This window comes from Eumetopias jubatus, unplaced genomic scaffold (assembly GCF_037043125.1).
Source record: "Eumetopias jubatus isolate StellerSeaLion01/CBP00866 unplaced genomic scaffold, mEumJub1_p1.0 scaffold_3, whole genome shotgun sequence".
Lineage (NCBI taxonomy): Eukaryota > Metazoa > Chordata > Mammalia > Carnivora > Otariidae > Eumetopias > Eumetopias jubatus.
Genome location: NW_028274809.1, coordinates 176,684,791 through 176,710,905, shown reverse-complemented (window position 1 = coordinate 176,710,905; position 26,115 = coordinate 176,684,791). Strand labels below are relative to the sequence as shown.

Here is a 26,115-nt window from a genome sequence, read left to right as displayed (position 1 = left end):
CTATTACTGGATGACTCGATTTAAGTCTTATATTTAACTGCTTCCTGGGCAAATAAACCCCTAGAAGGCAGACTGAATTTTATGTGTCTTTTGACATTCCAAAAGAAAAAAAGGATGCAGACAAAAACTTCAGCCTAATACAGAATATAAGGTAAGAAATTCGAAGTTTATTCTATATTTGAGGGTGTATACTTTTCAAAGTTCATCTTCAAAGTACCAGTGTTTGATCTTAATGATTTCCCTTTTTGCTCTCTTTTAGTAATTTCTTCGAACACTATTTTTGACATAAAAGTCCTTAATTAAATGAAAGATTTTCTGCATAAAGTAAATGCATCATGGAGGAACGTGAATTTTTGAACTTCAAAGATATTTAAACATGGTTTTTGAGGTGACATAGGTTCTTTAAAAATAGATACTAAAGACACCTATGAGGGAAGGTCATTTGGAAATTCTTCTAGGGGACTTGGCTATCTTTGACCCTTGGCCCAGGAGTGAGTCTCCATCTAGAAATTCAGTCTTCCATGTTGGAACTAGCAGCTCCTTATCAGGACCATGACTGGAGAGAAGGAAATATAGCCACCCTGCAAATGCAAATCCATTGAATCAGGCTTGAGCAGAACCAGGAGACAACTACCCTATTGTTCGCCCTCGTCACATACTGGGAGATTAGAGAATCACCCAAGGTTTGGACCTCTTTCTTGGATCTACTTAATGACATGGCACTTTCAAGTACAAGCCTTCCTCTTTGAGACCAAAGTGTATTTTTTTCTTTTTCTTTCTTTTTTTTTTTTTCTGTTGGGCTGTTATCTCTTGGTCCTAATTGACAGTAAAAGCTGAAGTTGAACTAAAATGAATAAAATTAAATTGAGCTAAGAAGTCAATTTAAAACAACAGTTGACCTTTTTTAAAAGGCTTGGGGCTCTGGTAATCCACATGATTCAGATGACAGCAGCATGGGATCTGGAAGCCCTTGTATCCAGAGACAGGGCTGAGTCCATCAAATACAGGTTACCAGCTGTCTGGTTCCATCGTCCACTCAACCCAAGGAAAGAAATGCTTCATCTGCCCTCCAAGTCTATTTCTGCAGGTCAGAGTCTTTAAAATCAAAATTTATTTTCCTCTGTTCTTAGCCCTAATTCCTGTTGCTTCTCTTAAAACCATTTACTTTATTCAAAGGAAGGGAAAAACAAAAAATATCATTTGCACAACATATCTCCATACATTGTTACTACCGTTCCCTTTTCTAGATCTCTTTCTCTCAAGGCTATTTCTTGCTTTTACTCATTTGCATTGCTTTTACTCATTGCATTTGAGAACACTACGGTATTTGAATTTTTATATCATTTGCAATTTGGTCCTTTTTCTCCCCAATGTTAATAACCATATAGAATATTTTGTTATCAAAAAAACTTCTCTCTCCCCACTTCAATGCCTGGACAATGATGAACATTTAAGTAATGTAATACTGATCATGGAATATCACCTGTGAGCCTCTGGGTTACAGTGAATTATTACTATTTCTCAGCAGGATAGCTTCAATTAATTTTCACCTCTTTAATAGAATAGTCAATATTGTAGGGTCCTAGATAGAAGATATATTTTTTAAAGATTTTATTTATTTATTTGATAAAGAGAGACACAGTGAGAGAGGGAACACTAGCAGAAGGAGTGGGAGAGGGAGAAGCAGGCTTCCTGCTGAGCGGGGAGCCCGATGTGGGACTCGATCCCAGGACCCTGGGACCATGACCCGAGCTGAAGGCAGACGCTTAATGACTGAGCCACCCAGGCGCCCCGAAGATGTTTTCATAGAACACAAACCACACACTTAACTATGGGAAAAAACAACTGTATATATATTACTTTCCCTCAAAAATTCTGTTAGTCATTATAGAAGGAAATTTCATTCTTCAGGCCTGTGTGTGTGTGCGTGTGTGTGTGTGTGTGTGTGTGTGTGTGTGTGTGTATCTCAGTTACCTTGTCTTATTCGCATCATTTTGGGTAAAGAGTAGACTGTGATGTTCCTAACAGAAACTAAAACAATATTTATAATAGAAAATGGCCAAGATCACACAAGTAATTCTTGCTTTTTTTTTTTAACCAATGATTTCACAAGTTTGATTTCTCTCATCTCCTGCCCAAAAATGATTGTGATACCCAGTGTTAAAGAGCCCTCCCCTCAGGACCACAGCCAATGTAGGGCTGACCTGTTCTTTCAAGTTCCTCCTTAGAGGAACCTGTGTGAAGCTATAAATGGACCTTCACAATCATACAGCTATAAATAGCCGATCACAGTGCTCTCTTGTTGAGCTGTCTCACAGTTCTTTTGGTGTACTGTTTCGCTTGAAGCAGCAAATTAATAAACCTAACTTTGTTTGACAATGAAAGCTTCTCAGGTGGTCTTTATCTTTAGCCCTAGTAAGAAGGGCTTTCAACAAAATCAATTATACCTGAGAATGACCAATATTTAAAAATATGCCCTTCTCTGAGACATAGAATTTGAAAGATAATATGGAATTTGGGAACATCTTGTCCAAATCCCTTGTTTTTATATGGTAGGCAAATGAGATCCAAGATTTATTCAAGGCCCCTGGACATTAGTGATAGAACCATAATTAGAACTAATGTTACTTAATATATTGTCCAGAGTACCTCTTCCATAAAGCCTATCATTAACTGTAAAGTTCCATACATTTGTGGTCCTTTCAAAAGCACCACAGAGTAAATCCTTGCTGTATACGAAAGCATATAAATGAACACTAGTTTTTAACTTGCTTCTTCAGGTATTTAGACCAATATTTACAAATGTCCTTTCCAAAGACATTTCTCTTTTTGGTGATTTTCAATTTCACCCATATAAGCAAAAGATTCTGAAAACATTTAAAAATATGGCATGGAGTTACTCATGCACAATATACTGAGACTATTCTGTTATTCTTGTTTGAAGTCCTATTGCCTGGCTCCAATCCTGGCTCTGCAGCATGCTAACTGAAACTATTGTGACCTTGGGCAAAGAACTCAAGTACTGGTGCCAAACCAGAAAAATACAATAATACGTATCACATAGAGTTTTCAGGTTAAATAAGTTAATACATAGAAAATACCCAGAATAGACCTGGGCTCTGTCATTGAGTAACACTAAATAAATATTAACTATTGTTTTTATGATGTCAGTTAGCTATTAAGAATTATTATTATTATTATAGGAATTTTAAATATCCATTTTTATATTTGCACTTGGTAAACAACAAATGTGACCTTTTAATAATTAACAGATGTTATTTTTTTTGAGCAGTTTTACTTTCACAGAAAAATTGAGCAGGAAATATAGAGATTGTGCATATGCCCCTGGCCCCCACACACAACCTCCCCCATTATTAACACCCCCCACCAGATGGGTACACATGCAATGACTGATGAACCTACATTGATTGACACATCATTATCACCCCAAATCCATAGTTTATACCAGCATTCACTCTTGGTATTATACATTCTGTGGGTTTAGACAAATGTATAATGACACGTTTCCATCATTTTGGTATCATGCACAGTATTTTCACTGCCCTAAAAACCCTCTGTGCTCCATCAGTTTTTCCCTTCCTTCCCCTAAACCCTGATCTTTTTACTGTCTTTCTAATTTGCTAATTGCACATCTCACAAGCTGGAATCATACAGTATATAGCCTTTTCAGATTGGCTTTCACTCAGCAATATGAATGTAATATTCCTCCATGTCTTTTCATTACTTATTAGCTCATTTCTTTTTAGCATTGAATAATATTCCATTTTCCAGATGTACCACAGTTTATCCGTTAACCTGCTGAAGGACATCTTGGCTGCTTCTGAGTTTTGGCTATTATTAAGAAAGCTGTTAAGAACATACATGTACAGGTTTTTATGTGGATGCAAATTTTCAGTTCTTTTGAGTAACTATGAAGGAGTGGGATTCCTCGACCATATAGTAAGAATGCATTTATTTGTGTAAGTAAACTTCACCTTTGAAATAGAACATTTTTACTGTTCTTACTATTCTTGCCATTGTTCACTGATCTTGAGCATGTTTTGCTGAACCTACAGATAGGAACATCATGCAGTGATGACAAGTTATCCTCAAAGACATTGACAGCTTCTGAAATACAATAAACCCTACAAAGTGTGTGATAGTAGCCTGGATGATCTGCATGTTGAGGAAATGAAATAGTCAGAAATATTCAGTAGCAAAACTCAGTTAATTTTTATCACATATATCATAACTTTCCCATTTCTTTTTTTTTTAAAGATTTTATTTATTTATTCATGAGAGACAGAGAGACAGAGAGAGAGAGAGAGAAGCAGAGGGAGAAGTAGGCTCCCAAGGAGCTGGGAGCCCAATGCGGGACTCGATCCCAGGACCCTGGGATCACGACCTGAGCCGAAGGCAGACGCTTAACCATCTGAGCCACCCAGGCGCCCATAACTTTCCCATTTCTTTACATAATTTTGTTCTTCCTACTCCCATTTTATTCTTGTATGGCTTTATATTACTATATTCCCCATGATGACTCCAAAATACTTTTCTTCACTTATTCATGCACTCATACATTAACTCAACAAAGATTTTCTGAACATCTTTCCTCATGCATTATATGCAATTACAAGGATATAAAGATGGACATGGGTACCATTTTTAGAAACTCATGGTCTAAGAAGAAATAAAATATAAATGAATAAACTACAATGTGATAATATAAATATGTATAAGCATTAAGTTAGCAGATAAAGTAGTGACCAAGTTCACTTGAAGAGGTGGAGAAATCACAGCAAGAAAAAAAATATTTGACTTTCACTTATGTCATCAACATATCATGCCTCTATTACTGCATTAACAACTCTCTCCAGATGCATTTTTAACACTGCAATTACAGAGCTCTTTCTACAGTGCAAATTGATCAATGAACTGATTTTTGGCATAGCATATTATGGGTAAGTGATTCGTTAGTTAGTTTATGCCAATCCCCAGGCTACATTGTATATTACAACATTCTGGGATTCCATGCAGTTTTCTAATCATGCTCAGCTTTTCCCAGTTATCATGTTTCTGCTCCTGCTTCCTCCATCCTGTAAGGATTATTCTCCTGGCTATTTATAACCCTATTAAAAACTATCTTCAGCATCAGATTATATTTCAATTCATTTGAGAAAACTTCCTATAATCCCTAAGATGGTATAAGATAGCTTTCCATTATGCTCCCATAAGATCTGTTTTCCCACAAATAAATTTCTTCATACTGCACTGTAATTTCCTAATTACTCATCTGTATTCCCCAGGGGCAGAAATTTGCATAGTGACTAGCACAGAATAAGTTGAATGAATAAATGAGTGGATAGATGAATTGAGAGGTAAGGGGTTAACATCAAAGAAAAGACTGGTTTTATGGGCTGGAAGTATAAAGAAGAAGCAATTAGTGACTCAAATTTAATTTGGAGTTCAAAATTTGTATTAAATTAGTGTCATGCTATTCCCCTATGAGCTCCATAATGTAATTCAGATTTCGGGGAAAAAAAATAAGATTCCATCAAATGTAGTTTTATCATAAAGGTAAGACTAATAATAATTTCTCTGAGAAATGCTATGATACAAAATCTATATTATTTTGCAAAATTGTACCAACTGAAAATAATTATATATATTACTTAATAAATAAACATAATTATTTATATTTTTAAAATTTAGCATGAAACATTAGAATTATAAGGAAATTAGAGGAAGTCGACCATAATAAAGCAAAAAAATACCCCCAAGCAACACAAACTGCGTTAATGCATCTCTTCCAAAATTGAGACATTATACATTAATCTAAAAAATTACACTCTTAAATTCAGTACTTTACACTCCAATTTAACAATTAGCACTCAAATAATTACTTTTGATTTATTAATTTTCACTCAAAATACCACATTCAGCTAATACAAAAACTCCTCAGTCAGTTCTCTACTGTGTGAAGATATGAAAGTTATTCATATAATTCACAAATACTGATAGTTGTCAAAGAAAACTATGCATACCAAATGTATTCTATATTTAACAGCTATGGTCTTTTGAGTGTGAACATATTTATATTCATTTTGATTTCCAGTTAATATTCTTGACTAAAATTAATGTCAATATTTTCACTTCATTAAAAACCTGGGTTTTAATGTTAATTAAGATGTGTCTCAGAGACACATAGATTATACTCGTGTCCATTCATGTAATTCAGAACACATTCATTAAATGTCGCATGTTTGGAGGCATTGTTTGTAAGGACTGCGAGGCAGTTGTTCTCAAGTTTTATTGGGAGTAATTATTATTTATTATGCTTGCTAAATATAAATTTCTGGGCTCTACCCATGGAACTTTTGATTCAATATTTTGGGGTGGAATTCTATAATCTGCATTTTAAACAAGCATGGGGATAATTCTGATGGAAACTGTATACTCCATGATCAAAAATAGTGCTGTGATGTATGGAAAGATACCTATTAAAAAACTTTTTATAGGTGCTGCCTGCCTTGCCCTCAAGATCTTACAACCTATTGTAGTTAATGTGACTCATATACAAAACCATATTCTTGGGGGGGGGCATAGGAACTAATAAAAGCTTTGGTGCTAGTAGGTGCAGGAATTGAATCATACTTCAGAAATATATATATCCGCAGGGCACCTAGGTGGCTCAGTCAGTTGATTGAGCCTGATTTCAGCTCAGGTCACGATCTCAGGGTTGTGGGATCTGGCCCTGCATGGGGCTCCATGCTCAGGGTGGTGTCTGCTCGTCTCTCTCCCTCTGTTCCTCCCCCCACTTGCTCTCCCTCTCTCTAAAATAAATAAGTAAATAAAATCTTTAAAAAGAAATATATATCTGCTAAATATACAAGGTGTTGAAGAAGTGCTTGACTGTATCTTAGAGAGTTAATTCAAATATTCCAAATCTAGGAAGACCTGAAATTAATAATAGTAAAAGAAAGAGACTTGGAATTTGTTTTCACAAACCAACAACATTTGGTACCTTGGAATTGCCAGTCCCATTTGCTTATTTTTATGTATGTGTGTTTTAATTGCCCCCCTGCCTCAAACTTTCCCAGCCCTATACAGCTGGCTCCATGGAAGACCCAAACCCAATAGTCCCAGAAGTCATCCTCAGGGACAGTTTTACAGGGTGGTTTCATCAACACTTAGAGCTTCAAATCAACTCAGGTTGATCAAGCACAATGCCACATTTAAACAAAGCCTCATGGTTTCAGGGCTGATTCCCCCAGGGTATTTCTCACCCAGAAGACATCTATTTCCTCTTATTCTCTCTTCAACATGTCCAAGCATGAATGGATTATTTCTTCTCATTTTCTATGTGATTGTCTCCTCTGGAATTTGGGAGGAAATGTAATACAGGTGTTAGCCTGCACAGTACATTGTGATGGTTTTATCCCCTTGAACACTACGGGAAGGTCTTGCTGGTTCTCAGATAATAATTATATTATCCTGATTCTAACTTTATACAATCAATACCAGCCATATCAGACAGGGTCCAGTCCAAAAAATAAACAAAACAAAACAAAACCCAGGGATTGTGCTAGTGATTTTAGAGTTAACATAACACAAGAAATTGATATATAGACATTCAAAGATTAGTAGAACAAAAAGAAGATGTTGAAGGCTGAAGCCATAGATATTAGTAACTATAAAGAGTAGCTCTCACTCTTAGGGTTGAAGGAAAGAAAGAGATAGGATATCCAGAATCAAGAGACTTGAAAGAGGAGTTTACTTCTCAGAACAGACAATGGAAGTGTAACGCTTCCCAAATCGCATTCAGGCCTCTATGGGGCACCATAATGCTGAGATCATTGACTAAGTGGAAGCAAAGGTAGCTGGCACAGGTATCTTCAAGGGCTAAAACCCAGCTGCCACCGTAAGCGCTAAATGTGTCTGGAGGCACTGGAGTGATACTCTGCTGGTGATATAACGTTGACAAGAATTGGAAAGAGGAAGGAAGTATTTTCCCCCTTCTCTCTTAAGATCTCCTTTTAGTATCTCCCATTGGCAGAAAAGTAACAGGACACTGGCTGGCAAGATAATTTGGGAAACATAATTTATAGACTTCGTGTAATTTGGGAATTTAGTTGAGAGTTTAGAAAATGTAGTTTGCATCATCACAGAACAGTTTTTAGAAGAGTCGTCTGGAGTGGAGACACAACAGGTTTATGACCAGCACAACAGCCGTAGCCATCTTTCTGCATTTTTGAAGTCTGGGTCTTAAGAAAGACAGAACAATTGTGCACCACCACTCATTTCAATGGGAGATGGTTTAATTTGGCCAAAAGCAACAGGGTATCCAGAAAAAAATGAAATTGTCTGTCTGAAATGACAAGTAATTAAAAGCTATTGTTCAAATGTTCAAGAGCTCTCAAGACCGAAATAGCCTCTTCTTCTTAGAAGACCAGTTCTCTGCCTAATGTGACTTTGTGGTGGCTTGGGATACCGTATCTCAGCAAAGCACCAGACTGTCAGTTTAAAAATATTACTTTAATGGCAGGGCAGAGATGGGAAAAATAGAAGCAAAGAGACCACTATGCATTATAAAAACAGTTCAGTCAAGAGATGGGGAGGACCTAAGTTAAGAAAGTAGCAATGGGAATAGGAAAGAGACTGTATTTAAGAGAGATTGAGCAGGTAAAGACAAAGGGCCTTTCTAACTATGGGGAGTGAAGGAAGCAGAGGAACCTTGGCCAACTCCTGAATCTCTGACTTGATAGGATTTAAGTGGTAGTGTGCCCACCAAATATGGAAAATTAAAACACAGATTTAGATGAAAATTTGACAAGTTTAGTTTGGGGCTCCTTGCCTACACAATCTAGATCTAACTGTTGCCTGAACATCACTGGAATTTGTGATACTGTTTTGACATTGGGCCTTAAATAAATGGATTTTCCCTTGGAGTCCTTTGCAGTTGAGTAAATCATTACTTCTTAGAGGAAAAAAAAAAAACAACCCAGAAACCATGGTATTATATATTGTCCTACATTATAGAGATTGCTTATTATTTTGCTAGCTTCTTGTCTCATCCTCCCTCAAAAACAGTGTTTCAGGAAGATAAAACACATCATGAATATATTCTGATACCTGAAACATTTGTGCTTTTGTAAACGTTCTGTCTGGAATAAATTTTTTTTTAAAGATTTTATTTATTTATTTGACAGAGAGAGACACAGCGAGAGCAGGAACACAAGCAGGGGGAGTGGGAGAGGGAGAAGCAGGCTTCCCGCTGAGCAGGGAGCCCGATGCGGGGCTCGATCCCAGGACCCTGGGATCATGACCTGAGCTGAAGGCAGACGCTTAACAACTGAGCCACCCAGGCGCCCTGTCTGGAATAAATTTTATCCCCCAGCCCATCTGACTATTTTTCATCCTCCATGGACACCACTACAGATGTAACTTTTAGGATGTTATTCCTAGCTAAATAAATAAATAAATAAATGTGAAATTTATTATTCTCCCTATTATGTGCTCTCTGTGCCTCATATTGTTCCATATTTTAAATATTTTCACAGTTTAGTTTATTTCCTTACATATCTGTCTCCCTTCTAGACTCTGAGCACCTTAAGTGTATAAAGGCCACATACATATATTTAAAAAATATACACACTCGAAAGAGCAAAGAAATTTCTTGGGACTCATGCTGGCAAAATGTTAGGTATATAATGAGATACCTCAAATCAACGTAGTAATAAAATGGGAAAAGGGAGGGGAGGCACTTTGCAAAACAGGAATAACCAATAAACAAAAAAAGTGATGCTCTATTTCAGCAATCAGTGAAATGCACACAGCCAAGAAAGATCCCCTCAGCTTAGGTAAACTTTAGACAGGTTTCCTCCTGACTCAATGTCTCTGACCTCCCTTTTCTTAGAGCACTTACTTTAAAAAACTTGCTATTGTAAATAGACTATTGGTGACACATGAATTTGAAAAATACAGCTGCTTTTCACATACATGAAAAACCTATGTATGTCTGTATGCACGTGTATTATGTCAAGGTCCACAACCAAAGATAAACAAGAGCATTACCATTTCCTTAAAACTTGAAACGGTCTGGGAAATTCAGGGAAGATACCTTTGCAGCACAGCCTTTGTAAACTTCCAGATCCACCCAAAAACCAGACAGAACAATTGGATAACAAAGTCAAAATCATGTCATACCATCTTACAACCCAACTCATGAGTTATCCTCATGAACCTCAACATACACATGCATGAGGACATACAAACAAGAGTCACTAAACCTAATGCCATCAGCAAGTCTACAGAAGAAAGCAGTGGGAAGCAACACAGCATGTTACAGACCTGAAAACGAAAGAATGCAAAATGGCCAACTGTTCTGCCCTGGAAATCAATTTGAAAACAGCAGAGAATTGGGAGTTTTTCCCACTCTAATAATGAGAGAATATAAGGCTGACGGGGCTAGAGCCTCTGACTCGAATATCATCTGGCAAGTCTTTCTTACTATTTGGGGGTCCACAAAGAAGAGAAGTGGAATCAAGAATTAGTGGGACAAGGCCAAAAGAGAATTAGGAAAGAGAAGATAGGAGTAAATGTAGGGGAAGGGACAGAGCCAGAGTATCTCAGAAAATAAGTCACCATATTTCATTTAACACTATGTGAAAACAGTAGGACTGGGAACTCAGTTAATTTAGTAAATCTATCTGAACCAAGCCTCCTTCTAAAAATTTAGAAAATTTAAATTCACATAAAAATAAGCATGAGGAAAGGATTAAGGTCAAATCCTATACAAAGTTATTATAACAAAAATAGTTACTATCTCTACAGTGAGAGCACACCAGAATGACATGTTCAAAAATCACACCAGAAATTTAACATGTCATTTTCAAAATGAGCTAAAAGACATTAAGAAAAGAATATAAGACAACAAATAACATAAATCAGAATTTGAGAAATTCAGATATGAGGTCAGATTTTGAAAAAAAAAAGAAGGGAAGAAAAAACATCATTTAAAAATAAAATCTAGAAGGAGTGTAAGAGCAAAGAAATACCACTAGTAATACCTTAACAGAAATAGGAAGTGAAAAAAGGCAGTTATTGAAAATGAAAAATATATTTAAAAACAGATCAAAAGTATTGAGGAATGTTCTGATAAGCAAATACAATTCAACAAATGTCTAATAGGTATTCTTAAAGAAAAGACAATCAAAACAGGAGAGAACAATTACTTAAAACTAGAACTCAAAATTATCTGCTAAAAAATTTGATATTACTTATTTAAAAGGTATATTGTGTTACTGAGAATGTCAACTCAGAACTACCAACACAAAGCTATATTCTAGCAAAATTACTGTGCCTTAAAGAAAACAAGGCATTGGGCACTGAGAGGGTAAAAATATAATATGTGGTTTATCAAGAGTAGAAAATTAGATTGTGATATTTGCCAGCAATGCTTTCTTCCAGAAGAATAATCAGTGCATATTGAAGAGATGCAAGGAAAGAAAATGTAATCCAACATTGTTCTATCCAGAGAAATTGACTTTCATGGAAAACGGTCACAAACTCTTATCACCAAGTAAGAATTTGTGAAATATTGTATTTATAAGTCCTGCTTAAGAAATGCATTAGAGAGACTTTGACAGAAGAACTAGTAGTGAGCATTACATATATAATTACTGGAAGAATAAATTAAGTGTGCAGATTTAGCAGATCACCTAATGATATCTCTATCTATCTATCCATCTATCTATCAAATCTATTTACCTATTCTATATTCTTGCTAAGGAACAATCTATATGACCTCTGTATTGGGTTGTTTGATATATGTCAATATCTATTCTAACCACAAAATGGGATTAGAATATGGATAACATATGCAAAAAATGTAACTGACTTTAGTAATCATCATTGGTACTAGGGGCAGTTTTAGTATTTGTATGATAATGTGATATATCTAATGCAGAGTAAAGCAAATGAGTAATGAGATTTTTTTTTTCTTTTATCATGTGTCTTTAAGAATCCTGTCTTATGCCTAGATTGTGGCCATAAGAATACTGTTTCTTATGAAAACAAACCAGGGATCACATGAAAATGACTGGTTCCATGTCTGTGACAGATAAAGAATAAACTCCATTTAGAATAGTTTCTTATGCTATTCAACAATGAAACTAGCAAAGACTCTAAGGATCACATCAAAAGAACTCAAGAGCCAAACCAGAGAAGGGCCAATTGCAAAATGTGGGACAATCTGGACTTTGATAAGAGTAAGAATCACAAGTGTTTTTAAAACTGATTTTAAGATATTCTTAAAAAGAAACTGGTCACCTTCTGAGAAAAACAGGGAGGGTGTCAATTAAATAAAAAGAAATATTCAAGAATCTATCCTGCCTTTCCTGAAGATCATAGTCAAAATAGATAACTAGATCACTGAAGTTGGCTTTTGTCCTGAGAGTCTGTCAAAGAAGATAAATAATCTTATAGAATAGGGAAAATGATATAAAAGAAATTTCAGATGAGTAAATAAATGAGGAATTTCATATACCTATGAAAAATGCATAATTCAATGAATTATCATGGTAATAGAAATTAATATTGGAAAACATACTGTCTCACTTCCATTCTTTGGACAGATATATAAAAGTAGTGAAAATGGGGAAAAAAGTGTTTGCAAAAATGGGGAGCAATAAGTAACGAACTTTTATTTATTGCCGGTAAGAAAATAAATTTGACACAATCACCCTGTAGAGCAGTCTGACATTTCCTAGTAAGGCTCAACGTATGCATGCTTTGCTTTGAGAGACTGTCATGATACTTCTAGGTATACACTGCAGAGGCTCTTATACATGTATATCCAGAGATATGTTCAAGATGGTTTAAGCAACAAAATTCACAATATCCGAACACTGAAGTCAACTCCAATATTCATAAACAATAGAATAAACAAATGAGTGTGTGTATCCATAACTAGAATACCAGACCTTGGTAAGCTAAATGAGTACATCTAAACCCATCAACATGGATGAACTTCAAAAACCTAATATTTTTTTTTAAGATTTTACTTATTTATTTGACAGAGAGAGACACAGGGAGAGAGGGAACACAAGCAGGGGAGTGGGAGAGGGAGAAGCAGGCTTCCTGTCGAGCAGGGAGCCTGATGTGGGGCTCAATCCCAGGACCCTGGGATCACGACCTGAGCCAAAGGCTCAATGACTGAGCCACCCAGGCACCCCCAAAAACCTAATATTTAAGAGAAAGGAGCACACCACATAACAAAAAAACTACATGATTCCATTTGTATAAAGTGCAAAACCCAGGAATATATTGTTTGTGAATGCCTATCTTGATGCCTAAAACTCTAAAAAGAGAAAAAGGCAAATATTTTTACATAATTTATGATCATGGTAAACTGTCAGAGTGGAATGTGTTCAGAGAGAGGCACACAAAGTTATGGAGATATTCTATTTTTTAGACTGGTGGAAAAATTCATTTTATTATTTTCCTTAAACTGTGCATGTGTAAGTATGTGTGTATAATTACAGATTTTTCTCTATCTATCTCTATATATCTACATTTATCTCTATATTATTGTTATGACTTCACCGGTTTTACAGAACAGTCCTTTCTTTTTTGCCGGTTCATGAAAACATTTAAGAAAATCTTTGTCTGTATTTTACTCAACAACTTTTTTGTTTAGGTGGGTGGGGATGGATTGGCCACTTTTGTAATGCTGTATGGATTATAATGGTGATTTAATCCTCATAGGGATGTTTCTTGGAGAGTACTATCATTACCCAAATCTTAAGGAAATTTAGGCACGGAACAATTACTTGTTCAAGGTAAGTGGTAAATTACCTTGTGCAATTGTGCAATATACACTTCATTTACACTTTTATTTTTTTTTTACTAGTTCACTGTATTGCTAATAAAAGTAACACTCAGGGAGCCTGGGTGGCTCAGTGGGTTAAGCCCACTGCCTTCGGCTCAGGTCATGATCTCAGGGTCCTGGGATAAAGCCCCATGGTGCTCCCTGCTCAACAGGGAGTCAGCTTCTCCCTCTCCTGTCATGCCCCCGACTTGTGCGCTCTCTCGCAAATAAATAACATCTTTAAAAAAAAAAACTGTACACTCAAACAAAATGACCACACAGAAAAACTTGTAATCATTCCTCTTTGCCTAACAAATGAAATACAAACTCTCTACTCTTGAATTCAGAATCCACTGTAACATTTTTAATCCACATTTTTAGACTTCCAATGTTTTTTCAAGCCATTTGAATAATGTTGTTCCTCTTAAGCATGCTCCTTATTCCCCTTCTCCTCACAACTCCCCAATCTTTGTTCACCATGCTTACTCTTCAGAGGATACTTTCTTCTTCCCTATTGTCAAGAGCCAAAATTAAATCATGCACCCACCCTCTGAAATGCCATTTTCTCATAAACCTCACCATCAATTTCTTTTTTCAGATGGCTCTTTTCCTGTCTCCTCTATGCCGTATTTACCGATTGCCCCATTTAGATAGTCTCTCTACTTTCTCTTAGTTCACATAAAACTTTGATTTATCTCTGTTGGAATTTAACATGATTCAGGGGATTGTGCCAGATATTTCTTCAGTGTTCATCACAAACTGGTAGAGTTAAAAGTGAAACATTTCTGCTGACATACCAGAGGCACTGGTCCAAAATGGAAGGCTTCAGACCCTGAGAAAAGATGGAAGTTGTTCTCCTTTGGTTTAGGAAGTAATCCATGGCTAAAAACAATCAAACAGACTGATACCAAAAATCACATAGAGTAAGCGATATTACATCTAATTGTTATTGTCCCTAATGCCTCCATGTATATGATGCTGCCTTGGTATGCTAATATATAAATGTAGATGGTGTTTTAATAAGAGTTCATGCTACTTCAATAGAAACTGAGAGATACTAATAAATAAGGTATGTAGTAAATAAGGCCATGCTTTTTGTTCAGAAGGAATGGTCCTTAGACCAGCAGCAATAGCATCAAGTAGAAGCATATAAGTAATGCCCCACTTCAGACCTCCTGTATCATACTCAGCTTTTGAACAAGGATCCCAAGTGCTTTGTACACACAAGCGACTTTGAGAAGCTCTGGGCCCAGGTCACATGCTCTGTTGTTTATATTAATTATTTATAGTTAGATGAGCATTTAATCGGTCAAAAACCTATATGAAATACTTTTTGTACTCACTTAATGGTATGGAAGTCATTAAAGAGCTGAAAGTATACTTGACTTGTTTCTACGTGATCCATGTTATCAATGAATCCTGACGGAGAATGTCGCAATTTCATAATCATTCTGTTTATTTGCAACAGAAATCTATTAAAATAGACCTGGGTAGAAATGTTATTTGTTTCTGGGTTTATTGACAGTCACATGACTTTAGGCAAGCCATGATAAAATGTATCTGGTAATATTTTCTTAAATTTTCATTCTTTACTTCCTCTATCGGTCATACAGTCATATTGAGCATTGTGCTAGTTCAAAGAGACCATAACTTCTTTTTTTTTTTTTTTATGTCCTCTAGAATGGTACAGATTTAGTTATGAGATGTGCAGAAGAGCTGTTGATCTGGGATGAATGGTAGGAGGCTTCGTAAGCTTTAATTAGTAAGTCTTCCCTCATCCCCTCAGTGAATTCACATCAGTTCTGTGTCTAAGCTGAAGCAATGGAAATCATTCCACAGGCATTCAAGGACGAGTCCTCTTGTTTCAATTCTATTATTTAATTCCAAGAATGTGATGTATAACTTTTCAAGAGAATGAACAATGATTTTAGATGATTCATTAGGTGTCCAGATTCCATTACACAATCTTGTTAACAAAATATCAAACAACCAGGATGAGACTTAATTATTTAGAAACCAAAATGAACGTGTATAATCAGAATAATATTCATAGTGATCACATCTTAATTAAAATACATTTATCTTAGATATCTATTTCATTTCTTTTTAGTATAATTTTCACCAGTAGTGTAGAAACGGTAGTAGGTGACAATTTCAAAGTGTTTATAATTTTGAACATTGAACAGAATCAAGAAGGGTTTCTTTGTGACATTTTTAATGGCTTTATCATGATCCTTCAGTATTAGGCACTGTAAATGTACTTTAAAGTGTATAGTCATTATTCAAGATTATTTTACTGTGTCACAAAGGTTTGAATCTAGATAACCTTATAAAGAGGATTTATTTTTAGCATCACTGAATAAAGTAAAACACATAAGCACCTTAATTATTCTCAGTAAACTTTCTTATATGGAGGATAATATATTAAAGGGCTATTTATCTCACTTTGCAAAGTAAACTAAATACAATTTATTTTAACTGAATTTGATGAGAATTTAATGTTAGAAAGAATGCACATACTTTTAATGTGCTTATTTGGAACTATTATTCTTTTGGAACTATTTTTTAAGGATTATTTATTTAAGAGAAAGAGAGAGAGAGAAGTGGGGAGGGGCAGAGGGAATCTCAAGCAGAATATTAAGTTGACTTTGTGCTGAGCGTGGCGCCCCATACGGGGCTCGATCCCATGACCCTGAGATCATGACCTGAGAGGAAATCATTAGTTGGACCCTCAACTGACTGAGCCACCCAGTGCCCCTTTTGGAACTATTAATAATGTAAACAAATACATGCTTGCATTATCTGTTTGACATAATTTATATTGGAAAGAAAAATCATCAGTAGATAAAATAAAATAATTTCTACAAAATGAATAATTACATAGTTTTAGTAATTCTGGAGAATAAAAGATTGCATTTTCTAAGGAAAATGCCACTTGTAATTTTTTTTTTCAGTTCTCCCTGACCTCTATGCCTGAGGTTTTGAAATAAAGGTGATTTATGGTGAAAATAAGTTTGAGGAAGCCAAGAATTTTCACTCACTCTGTAATCCTGCATTACTAAATAAATCAGCAACCTTTACTCTTCAGTGGTTAACAATGTACTATTTTCACTTTACCATGCACATGGAATGCACTATTCTCTTCCAAGGTCATTGTTAGTACCATGCTGTAGATTCATTTGTTAGAAGCTGCTCCAAGGTTAATTACTAAGTGACAAGTCCAAAGCCAATATAAACTGTTTACTTTTGGCTACAGAAGGTGAACCAAAATTTCGTTCCAGATCTAGTAACTTTATATTTTGATGTATTACCCTTCTGATTCCAAATTAATCTCCATTATGTTGAACACTTCCAGTATTCATAAGCTTACCTCCTGAGATAAAACACAGGGGAATATTTCATAAACTGGATGGTGCTATCAATGACCAGTACCATATCCCTATTCTTCTTACGATGCAGTTAGCAGTTTGTGGAACAGGAAATCATGAGAACAGAGATGACACGAGGTTTGAGAACTGAGTCCTGGATTCTTCAAATACTTAGAACTTGGGTTGATGATGAAAACCCATAAATGAGAAGAGGAAGAGTAGCTCATGAAATAAGAAACCTAATGACTAAGTCCTTCTGAAGGAGCCCACACAATGACCCTTCTACAGAGGCATGCTGGGAGCACCACTAGAACAAAAGTCACCTGAACACACATTGAACGATCTTTGTTGTCACTTACAGTTACTCAGCTAAAATAAAATTATTCTTAAAACTGCTAACCACACTATATAACATCATATGAGCCATGATGAATATGACAAGAGAAATTATCTCGAACAACTGGAAGACTGAAAATCACCCTACTCTTCTTGAATGTATCTTATCTGAATCAATGTGTGGTCAAATTCATTTTGCCTGAGTTATCAGTGTAAACCACTGTTATCAAAATGAATTTGGTCACAGGTTACATATTCTTTGTTTTTTAAAAAGAAACTGAAATTATATTATCACATGAGAATTGCAAGCAGTGCTACTAATCTCAAACTATACAGGAAATGGTTTTGTGACAACCTGTTTTTTAGTGGCATTCTGGGTTGTTTTTCATTTGAAACTCTCAGAATTGGGGGATATTAGAAGAATAGTCAAGTAGTTGAAAAAGTATTGATGATAGTGTCCATTTGTTTGCTCTGCCTGGCTACGAGAAAAGAACTTGTTTTTTCCACCGGTGTTCAGAACCCGCATCAATTAGCGACTTTGAAAGGAGAGTGAGTGTCAGAGGTGAGGCAAAATGAAGGTTCAAAGCCATTTAGATCCTGTAATTCAGGTAGTTTTAAAAGCTAAATATTTGTTAAATTATTTGATACCATCGGTGATGAAAACAAAATCATACCTAAAAAGTATATAAATATTTTGATGGTAAAACTTTGCACTTTAAAGTGTATCGATCTCTCTGTTACCTGAAATAAACATGAACAAAAGCAGACAGAACATCAGGTCAGGTGATAATTAGTAAAATATTCATCAACTTTGAAAATTTTCATAAATGAAGCAAAATCTAATTTGCAGAACACAGTATTAGTATTATTCCATGTAACGTATATATATATATGGCTATAAATACATACATACATGTACGTGTAACTATTTTTAATGAGACATTTTTGAGGTGACAAATGAACTGTATTCTAGTTACTTCTTTTTTTATAAAGAATAACATCAGTGTATAGAAGATATAAGTGCATTTCAAGTTCTTTACACAAACAACACCAGGTAAACTTGCTAGAGCACATGAGTTTTAAGTCATTAAGACCACCCAAAACTATGTCTTAGCTTGCTTTAGCAAGATATCAAACGAGCCAAACACACGGAAACTATGATAGTGCTTTATAAAAATAGAAACGTGACCTATGCTTTGCTACTTTCTCTGTCCCTGTTTATTTCAGCCTACTATCCACAGTGGTTTCCTAACCACTTATTAAAAATTGAAAGGTAACAGCTATAAACTCAGAAACATGAGAAGCAACCCACTTATAGCAGGTGTGGATTTTTTTAAAAATGTTTGCCTGGAGTTGCTGAAAACCATCTAAATCTTAAATCTCTCCAATTCTGATGGATAGTTGCTTGTACCACACCTGTTCATATCAGTAATAATTGAAAACAGGATTTTGAAGTAAAAATGCATTCTTGCCACCTTGACAAGTATGGTTTTGTGAGAAAATTATTAGTAGTTAAATATCCTCCACTGTCTCTACTTCTCTTGTGAAATAAAACAAGAGTTGTGTATTAATACATAATGAATTCTTGAGCTTATAAATAAATCCAAGAGTGAAAAAATCCCTATAAAAATGCTAAATTCTACACTTACACACACACATAATTTATAGATGAAATTTCAACCTAAACTATTTTTATATCAATGTTTATTCCTTAAAACCATAATATTCAAATGGCAATGAAATTATGATACATATAAATACTCAAGATAAAATGAAAATGAAAGATTAACTAATATTAACCTAATAGATAAGTATCCTAATTCCAAAATACAATGGAGGACATTTCAACTCTTAGTAAGAATAATTATTTTTCTAGAAAACCCTTTTATTTGCATTTTCTACTTCTTCCCTTTTTATTGTTTTGGCCTAAACAGCAAAATATAGAAAACAGAAGAATCAATCTGATAAACTATATTAATACCAATAATAAAATACATATCCTTACCTGCTCCTACACAAGTAGAAGATACTTAATTTTCACTAGGAAATTGCATTAATACATAAAGAAATTTTTGTGGCCTTTTGTTCAATTGCTGCTCCAGTGTACTAAACCCCAACTATTTACTTTCTCTTTGTGTCAAACAGGAAAACATATTTCTTTATATTAATTGCCCTTTGGATTTTGCACCTCTGTGGCTTTCATTCCTTTAAACAATATATTTGCCTTATAAAACAAGATCCTAGAAAGAATGGGGTATTGATGCTTGAAGCATGTGTAGTGATCTAAATTTACTACAAGAAGTGAAAAGTAAATGAATTCTCCCACCAAAGTCAAGAAAGGACATGTCTAACAGTTCCAAAGCCGCCCTCCGTGATTTAGAGGGAGACTCTCCCACCATCCTCCAGATAGGGCTGCACAGGTCCAGAAAATTACTTTGTAAAGTAATCACCTTTATATGACCTCAGATAAATGAAGAGCCAAAAGTTAGCTGCCCTGGGTACATTAACTTGCACACTGCTTTCTCAGTTGGTAGCTTTGTTTGTCTTGCCCATGTGAACATCTGCATGTGCGTAACAAGGAGAGCCAGTATTACTCATTTTGTAAAGTGAAGAAAAGAAAACAAAATTCATCTGGTGATTTGTTGTTGTTGTCATTTGGAAGTTCCAGCTTGTGTGGTGGTGACCAGTCCCGCAATACTGGAAATGGTTTTCAAACCCATACAATCAAAACGAGGCGAATGATTGGTGAGAGTTTTGGGGAAGAATGAATTCTTAAGAGTTAAATCCAAGTAGTTTTTCATTATAAATAACCCCATATTTAACCAATTTCGTTGTAATTCAACTATGATGAAAACCTAGTAAGATATCTTTTACAGAATGGCGCAATATAATGAAGTTGCAGAATCTGATTATTTAGTAGAGTTTTCCTATCCTGATTTCACATTATTTGCCAATATACATCTAATAGCCACTCTGCTAGTTATTTCAAGCCCTGAGGATTATCCGACTTTAAAGCCTTTAATTCTCAGAACTGTTCATTCACAAATCTTTCACAGAAAATAAAATGTCATTTCCATTGAAAGCCATTAGTTAAAAATGAACAACAGCCCCAAGAATACATGTCCTGAATAAATGAAAATGGTTTCATTGTCCTTTCCAATTCCATTTGTATGCTTCTGATTTCACTGCCCTTATTCCTTTGCATTCATAGTAATAATTATCCTCAATTACACTTCAAAATTCATTCTTTAGAAGTGGTGTTGGAATCATACACTTACAGTCTGTGATTTTTAGTGTCCTCTTGACTTCTCCACTTCCTGATCCACCACAACCATCTTCATCATCACAGTCCCCGCTGACCTGTTCAACCATGCCACCACCACTGCCCATCTGGAGCTCCCACTTGTCGGGTTTGGGTGACCTACCCTGTAACAACTAAATATGGATACCAAAAACATTTATTAATAGCAAACTCAAATCACCCAAGGAAGCTATTCAGAAACATATGTAGAAATTAGAATTATTTTCTTATGTGGATCTACTATTTTGGTGAGAACACCTGACCAAATCAAGTCTGTAATAAAAATTAAAACTACCAAAATAAGAGTAAGTAATGGTCAAGGTCTTACAGCTATGCAGGTCTACAATCTGCATATAAACTCAGTGATCAAGCTTGGGTTGAGGCTTTGGAAAGCAAATAAGCCAGGCCTTCTTGCTCATGGATAGTTTGGCTGGAGATTCCTTTCGTTCTGAATTAACATGTTTAAGCATGGTAAATCAAATTTCAATACAGCACAACTTCCTTTGCAGTATGTTGGCAGTGCTGTGTTGTAAACCAACAATCCAAAATTTCTCAAAATAGAGTAATATTCTTTAAGAAACATTTCCATTAAAGAATGAAGAATTTTGGACATATACATTTATAGCTTTAAACTTTCTCGGATCAGATGCATCGTCCAATGCATATGGCACAGAACTGAACCTTGGAACAAAAGACTTAGACCCTACTTCCATTTCGACAAATCACTTAAGAAATTTAACCAACTTCTTGGTTCTTTGTTCTCAAGCATTTCATTTACTTACATGAGCAAAATAGACGGAATAGCCATTTTTCCCTACAGCACAAAAGTACTGGTAATATTTTTGAGTAATATTGGAAATACCTGAACTCCTTTTCAAGAAGGTGATGTTATGAATAATAGAATATTTCACTTAAAGCTAAACCCGAGTAAAGTGATTCAATAGGTGACATATAGCCCTGTAAGGCAGTTTTGGAGAACACATGACCAGGCATGAGCACTAGAGGGTACTGCTATATTATGAATGAAATGTACCCCTGCTGAACACTTAATGGGCATCTACATTTTCAGGGTGCTTTATGACAGTATTAGGGTTGTTACTTCTAAGAGATTTTCTAGATAATAGTGTGGATTAGCAGACAATAATGAAACACACAGCCCAAGGATAATAATTCAAATTGAAAAACATAGGGTGAAATATCCTCAGTACAACTAAGATGAACATGTTTAGCATTTAAAGAACACTTACATTAAAGCAACTGGACTTTGACAATTTATAAGCTTTCAAAATTAAAAATACAATTAAGTCACAAATTGTGAAATAACACAACTCTTTTTTTAATTTAAAAAATTTTTAAAGATTTTATTTATTTATTTGAGAGAGAGCAAGCACAAGAGGGGGAGGGGGCAGAGGGAGAGAGAGGGAGAAGCAGACTGCTCGCTGAACAGGGAGCCTGAAGCGGGGCTCGATCCCAGGACCTGGAGATCCTGACTTGAGCCGAAGGCAGACGCTGAACCAACTGAGCCACCCAGGTACCCCGAAATACTACAATTCTTTAAGATTAATTTTCCCTAACAAAAATGAAATGGTAAAACAATTTGACAATAATTTAAAAATTCTCGTCAGAATTTATTTCTATTTATTATCATTTGCTAAATGTGTTACTAGGTGTTAAATTCAAAAAGAAGTCTCCCCTGATTCTCTAGCATGTTTCTCCGAACAAGAGTTTAATATTCCACAAGACACCACCTCACTGAGAAGATCATAGCCCTGGGAAACAAGCTATCAGATTTTACCTTTTCTTCACTTTTCAGTTTCTCTGCCTCTTTACAATCCCTCTCATTGTTTTCCAAGTCCCTGAACATGGGACATAATCACCGTTTCCTATATCAACTCATCAAAAAATATTCAAAATTCCAACCGACCCACACTTCCAGGTTCCCAATAATCCAATGTCCCTCTAATAGGGTCAGTATCTCTGTGTCCTCTGCATGGAAGTTCTGCCTTACAATGCTCATTTTCTTACTACTCCACCATCACACACCCACAAATGTTCATTTTCATTCTCACAATTATAATAAAATTTATCTTGCAAATCAACAAAACCAGCTTTTCACAGCAAGATCCTTATTCAAATCTCACTTTTTTGGACTAAACTATTCTGATTTCTTCTTACTCTGGTCATCTTTCTCCTCACGTTTCCAAGAAAGTAAAGATAAATGTTTCCGTGAATAACGGAAACCTCTGTTCTTCCTTTGTAGTCTCTTTCTGGGAATCCATCTTAACAAATTGTACTCTCACCTGTATACAAATCACACCCAAGTCTTTATCTCCAGCTCTTCCTACAATACTTCATCTCTAAGCAGTGATTGGATCTAAAAATGCACTCTACCGCTTCATATCTTAAAATAAGCTTTCATCTCCACTATTCATGTATCATTACAACTTCTCTTCTCAACCCCTTATTGCAGGGGATGTCAGTCTCTCCACATACTACTACCATATTTTTTCCCCCAAATCAGTACTTTCACCATGTCCTTTCTCTGCCTTAATGCTCCTTGTGACTCTTAACTGTCAAAAACTGCTTGTTCCCAATGAAGGGGAGTAAGTCAGAGGGGGAGACGAACCAGGAGAGATAATGGACTCTGAAAAACAAACTGAGGGTTCTAGAGGGGAGGGGGTAGGGGGGATGGGTTAGCCTGGTGATGGGTATTAAAGAGGGCACGTACTGCGTGGAGCACTGGGTGTTATGCACAAACAATGAATCATGGAACACTACAACAAAAGCTAATGATGTAATGTATGGTGATTAACATAACAATAAAAAATTAAAAAAAAAAACTGCTTGTTCCCAACATGGGTCCAGAGGAGAAATATCACTACAGACAGACAAATCACAGAAAGAGAGAGATCCTATGGCAAAATGTTTGTGAAATTCCTACAATGGTCCCCCTTCCTAATGTCCACAAACTGAAGGCTCCTGAGAATCCTCACAGTAAGCAATCTTGTTGAACAGTGGAGCGTCACTTCATTTTCCAAAGTTACATAAGCAAATTACCCCTTCCCCTCACTCAACACCCATTGACATGCATTTGGAAATGGGGCCTAGAAAATAAAGTTCAAATTTTTGCTGCAGTCAAATTTATGTTTTTGTTTTTGTTAATTATGTCTAAACACAGTCCCCCAGCACCTGGATTCTGCCCCAGAGCAGTCAGTTTGCTTTTCACACGGAAATTGCGTGAATTTATAGGTCTATAATTTTGTTTGTGCTTGTTTTATACTCTTCTCATTTCCAGCTCCTGTTTTTCTTCCACATAGAATCTCCCCTTTCCTCTATTTCAACTCATCATATTATACTTAAACCTCAAGTTCAAACTCAAATAACTCTTGTCCCACTCCATACGTATTTCTTGGATCTTTTACATCTATGTGTCCCATTCATAGGCACTTAATTAAGTTTTCTGAGCATATGCCATGCCTTCCTGGTTGATGGTAAGTCTCTCAAAGATGAGACCACGATTTCACCATTTTTATACTCCCAATCATGACTGGAGGGATTTCCACATTATAGATCCTAAATAAGTAAGCTTGACTTCACTTGAAATTTGAAAATAATTTATTAAATTTACTCTGTCTTCCATGTCCTTTATATCTAATTTAGTAAAGTGCTTTCACTTTTACTCTAATCTTCAGAGGCCATGATATTCTAGAAGAGCTTTTGGATTCATGCTTATTGACTGGTAGATGAATTCACTTATTTATTCAATGACATTAACTGAACACATGCAAACACATATGTATTTTGAAGGATATAATTCACATCACAGGAGAAGACGTAGTCTTAGTTCTTAAAAAGTAGTCAGTGTATATTTCTTATTTCAAAGTCGGCCTTCATGAATATGCAATAAGGTAAAATTAATATAAAGGAAATAATGTGAAAATCAGGAAAAGAAAAACAGATTAAAGGTTTAGTTTTGTGATCTTGCTAACTTATTTTTCTTTTTAATCTTAAAAAGAAGTTAATCTCATTCCTGGGCTCCTGGAAGCATCTAAAAGTTGTTTAAACAAAAAATTAATATTGAAGGATGCTCAGTAATGGTTAGTTATTTGGATCATTACTATCATCATAACCAGTAGGAACTGATACCAGTACCCCGATTCTGTCTTTGAAAAAGGGAACCCATGCGGGGATAAAAATGTTTCCCTTCATCCTCACCCTGTCTTGGCGCTATCTGAGTCTGCCCAATTGTCAAGATGGCAGCATTCCGAACCCTTGAACCTATTCTCTAGTCATGAAAGGTAGAAAGTCGATCAATACATACATATTCATAGAACAATTACAACGGGGGAAAGGGCACGATTTTGAGCCCCAGACATACATTAATTGTGTGCCTTTAAGCAAATCACTTAAGCCCATTAAAACTTATTTTATTTTACTGAATGCAAGGGAAAGCACTTTATATAGCATAAGGCACTCCATTCATTTGCAGTGTCCTGTGCAAGATGCTGCATCCATAAAATTGAGAAGTGAAGTCAGGACAGTGAAAAAACCTACAACTTTTAGGGTGTTCCCCTTTCCTTAATGGCATGCATTTGTGCAGTCAGCTGATTAGCCAAAAATAGTTCTGATGACTCATGCTTCCTGCTTATGTTTAATCGGTTTAGGAAGCTCATTAGGTATGCTATCTTGGAGGATGAGTTCGGTGGGTAGAATATCTGATGACTCTAAGGCAAATGTATTTCTTTCAGCTGGTGAATTAATCTCTCAATAGACTCAATTTGCTTTTTACTAACGGTCTGGCAATATCCCATAGCTGCAATATCCTTTCAAACACTTACAATAAAATCTGGCTATAGATGGTTCACATACATATTTGCTATGAAAGAGAAACGTATTCATCAAAAATTGCCAAACGTGACAGCAATGGAATGTGCCTCAAAATCCTATACACAGTGATGTATCTCTAAAATATTTCTTCATCCCCTTACAACCATTTACACAGATATACAAGAAGTACATATGTATTTAGAAATTATTAGTCATCAGATACATGCCTCTAGGCATCTATTCAAATGTAGACAGAGTAAAATCTGCTGTTTTGTGATCGTATTCTACTGATGAGAATATACAGGTGAAAATTAAATGGTGACAGAAAAATTTCAAACCAGAGTACTGAAGGTACAGGAAAAAAAGTATACAATTATACTTCCAATTCATCATTAATAAGACCTCTCTAAAGA

The 26,115-nt window shown here is 35.6% G+C and overlaps 1 protein-coding gene across 1 annotated transcript in view; it reads right to left on the bottom strand.

Annotated features, from left to right (window-relative positions):
• Nucleotides 1-10,436: 10,436 nt before the first annotated feature.
• GPC5 (glypican 5) overlaps nucleotides 10,437-26,115 on the bottom strand; it is a 649,065-nt gene continuing 633,386 nt past the window's right edge. Inside the window, exons 7-8 of the mRNA XM_088021980.1 lie at nucleotides 20,853-21,009; nucleotides 10,437-10,501 (exon numbers count right to left, since the gene is read on the bottom strand). Of these exons, the coding sequence (XP_087878106.1) occupies nucleotides 10,437-10,501; nucleotides 20,853-21,009 (222 nt within the window). The remainder of the gene's footprint in view (nucleotides 10,502-20,852; nucleotides 21,010-26,115) is intronic.